Below are 2,654 nucleotides of genomic sequence, written 5' to 3' on the forward strand. Positions count from 1 at the left end.
GGACATCATCCCCATTTTATCTTTTAGTTATTTATTTTGGGCTTATGTCTTTTAGTTATTTATTTTGGGCTTATGTCTCATTGGGCTTGTTTATGGGTTTGGCCCAAGCCCAAGCCCAAGTTATTATTTTGTTATTTATGTTATTGTAATTGGGATTGAAAGTCAGATGATGAATGAATGAATTGTTGCTTTCCACCCCTCTGTCTTCTCTCTTCCCACTCTTTCCGGATTCTCTCTTCTTGTTTCTTCTCTGCTTCTTGCTTTTCTTCTTCAATTAATCCTACATCAGTTTTGGTATCAAAGCCAAACCTGGTTTGACAAGCCAACTGCAATCATGAGTTATGGAAATTGTTGTTCAATAATACCAGTTAAACTCCCACTATTCCTAGCATTAGCATCTCTCCAAACCAACCGGTAGGCTGCTGAATTCTTCTTCCACAAACTCTGTAAAGTTATTAAGATAAATCTGGGGTCATTGATTAAAAAGAGCGGCGACTGTAATTGTTTGTCCAATATATCTATAACTGCAAACCGCAACTCCCACCATTATCTTCAACACGACAAAACCAGCACACTTCCAAAAGTCCAATAGCCCATTGCATATACACTTAACACCCAAATTGCAGCCAACGACTTCTATACAAATATTTTGAGACCCATTACACCAAATCTGATTCCAAACTGTCGCCACAATAACCTTCACCCGTTGCAACCGTCCACTTTCAACACCCAGGAACTTCAAAAAACCAAAAAAAAAAAAAACAAAACAAAAAAACTGACCGCACTTCCCACGTCTTCATCCACTTCTGAAACTACCCCAGTTACACACAATCAAGACACACACCCCACCAATCTGCTGATAACCCACAACATATGACCAGTAATTGTATACTTCAACCACAATCAAAGCTACAGAATTCAACAACCCACATACCATCATCTACATAGCCCATAAAGTTATCCTTGTTTCTGACTAACCCCGGTCGACTTTCTTCCATCATTGACGAAAACCCACAGAAATTTCATTGAGGGCATTTACAACATCACAGAAAACCCACGCTGCAGCCCCACCACCCCCGAACGACACCCACACCACCACTCAAGTTCCGTCGCCAGCACATATATACACTACCACTGTCAAAACGTCATTTCCACGCCGACAATCCATACACAGTTGCTCCAGCGACCTTACCCTTCGACAAACCACCGCTGCAAATCGCGACCGTGTGCTCACAAAATCCAACAATAATCTGAACCGCTTCTCAAAGTTCACCATAAGAGTCGCCAATCGAGCCTTCCATCTCCGACCAAAGCTGATTGTCCCAGAATTCAGGCAATCCAGATGCTACCAACGTGATTTGTCTCACAGTGTTGGACCTCCGTTATTATATACCCTAATTTGCGATTTGGGCTCGATCGTGCCTTGTTTGTTTGTATAGTGTTTAGTAACTTTGTTTGTAAAAAAAAAAAAAAGAAAGAAAGAAAGAAAGAAATTATTATTATATTTTTTTTAACATCATTTTCAAGTATCTCTTTCATTCCAGTTGATTGGACACGGCTTTTTCAAACAAACAAAAGGGAAGTCATTGTTTTATTCATCCTCAATTTATATTGTTGTTTATCTTGAATTGTATCAATTAGCTTTTGTGATGCAACCTTTACATAAAATTCACGTGATTAACTCTCCTTGTCATATTTTCACCTTTACCACCCCCATTTATTTTACGTACTTATGTCGTTGACTAGTGTTTGGCCCTTGCTTTATTATTTTACATAGATCAGCAGTATTAACTTGACGCATTTGAATTTTCATAATTCCAAAAAAAATAAAAAAAATAAAAAATAAAAAATATATATATATATATGCTGAAGTTGTTATTTTCCATTTCTTGAACTAGTTGTTTATTGATCTCGTCATTTACTGCATTCAGTTAGTGTTACATTGCATGCATTTGCGTAGTGGTCGTTTTGTCACACCCAATTCCAATACTGTGATTATGGACCCCTCTCAATTTCATGCCCTTACTCGACAATTAGCTCAACAACATGCTCAATTAGCAATAGTCCAAACCGAGGTGACTGCCACTCGTGAAGAGAGTAGAGAACTAGCTGCAAGGGTGAACAATTTAGAACAAAACTCTCCCTCAACCGGCGTTGATAACTCTGAAGCGTCTCATAACATACCCTATCATCATCGACATGGGGGTCGACAACGTGTTCGTCATGGGCGAAGGAATGGGGAACAGGAGCGCAATCATGAGCGAAACCATGACCATTATGGTACTCACTCACCTCCTCGCTATGAGGAGCGTTACTTTCGAAACATCAAATTAGACGCTCCTACTTTCGATGGATGTTTAGATCCTAGAGTTTTTACACAATGAATTAGAGACATGGATCGTTTCTTTTCATGGTATGGAGTCCCAGAGGACCGAAGAGTTCAATTTTCCAATTTGAAATTAATTGATACTCCCCAACTCTTTTGGGAAAACGTTGAGGACCTTCTTAAGAGGCGTCATGCACCTCCCTTTGGAGGTTGGAAGGAAATGAAGCGCCGCCTTCAAGATAAGTATTTACCTCACTCTTATAGGAGCAACTTGTTGGACCAGTGGAATACCCTCACACAAGGAAACCGTCCAGTGACTCACTATGTT

General features: G+C 39.6%; 1 protein-coding gene across 1 annotated transcript in view; it reads right to left on the reverse strand.

Moving 5' to 3' along the window:
- The window catches only part of LOC111394130, a 14,198-nt gene that overhangs the window by 3,146 nt on the left and 8,398 nt on the right, over positions 1–2,654 (reverse strand). The window contains exons 8-11 of the mRNA XM_023019905.1: positions 845–909; positions 533–736; positions 366–444; positions 197–280 (exon numbers count right to left, since the gene is read on the reverse strand). Of these exons, the coding sequence (XP_022875673.1) occupies positions 197–280; positions 366–444; positions 533–736; positions 845–909 (432 nt within the window). The remainder of the gene's footprint in view (positions 1–196; positions 281–365; positions 445–532; positions 737–844; positions 910–2,654) is intronic.

The sequence above is a fragment of the Olea europaea genome, chromosome 5 (assembly GCF_002742605.1).
Source record: "Olea europaea var. sylvestris chromosome 5, O_europaea_v1, whole genome shotgun sequence".
NCBI lineage: Eukaryota > Viridiplantae > Streptophyta > Magnoliopsida > Lamiales > Oleaceae > Olea > Olea europaea.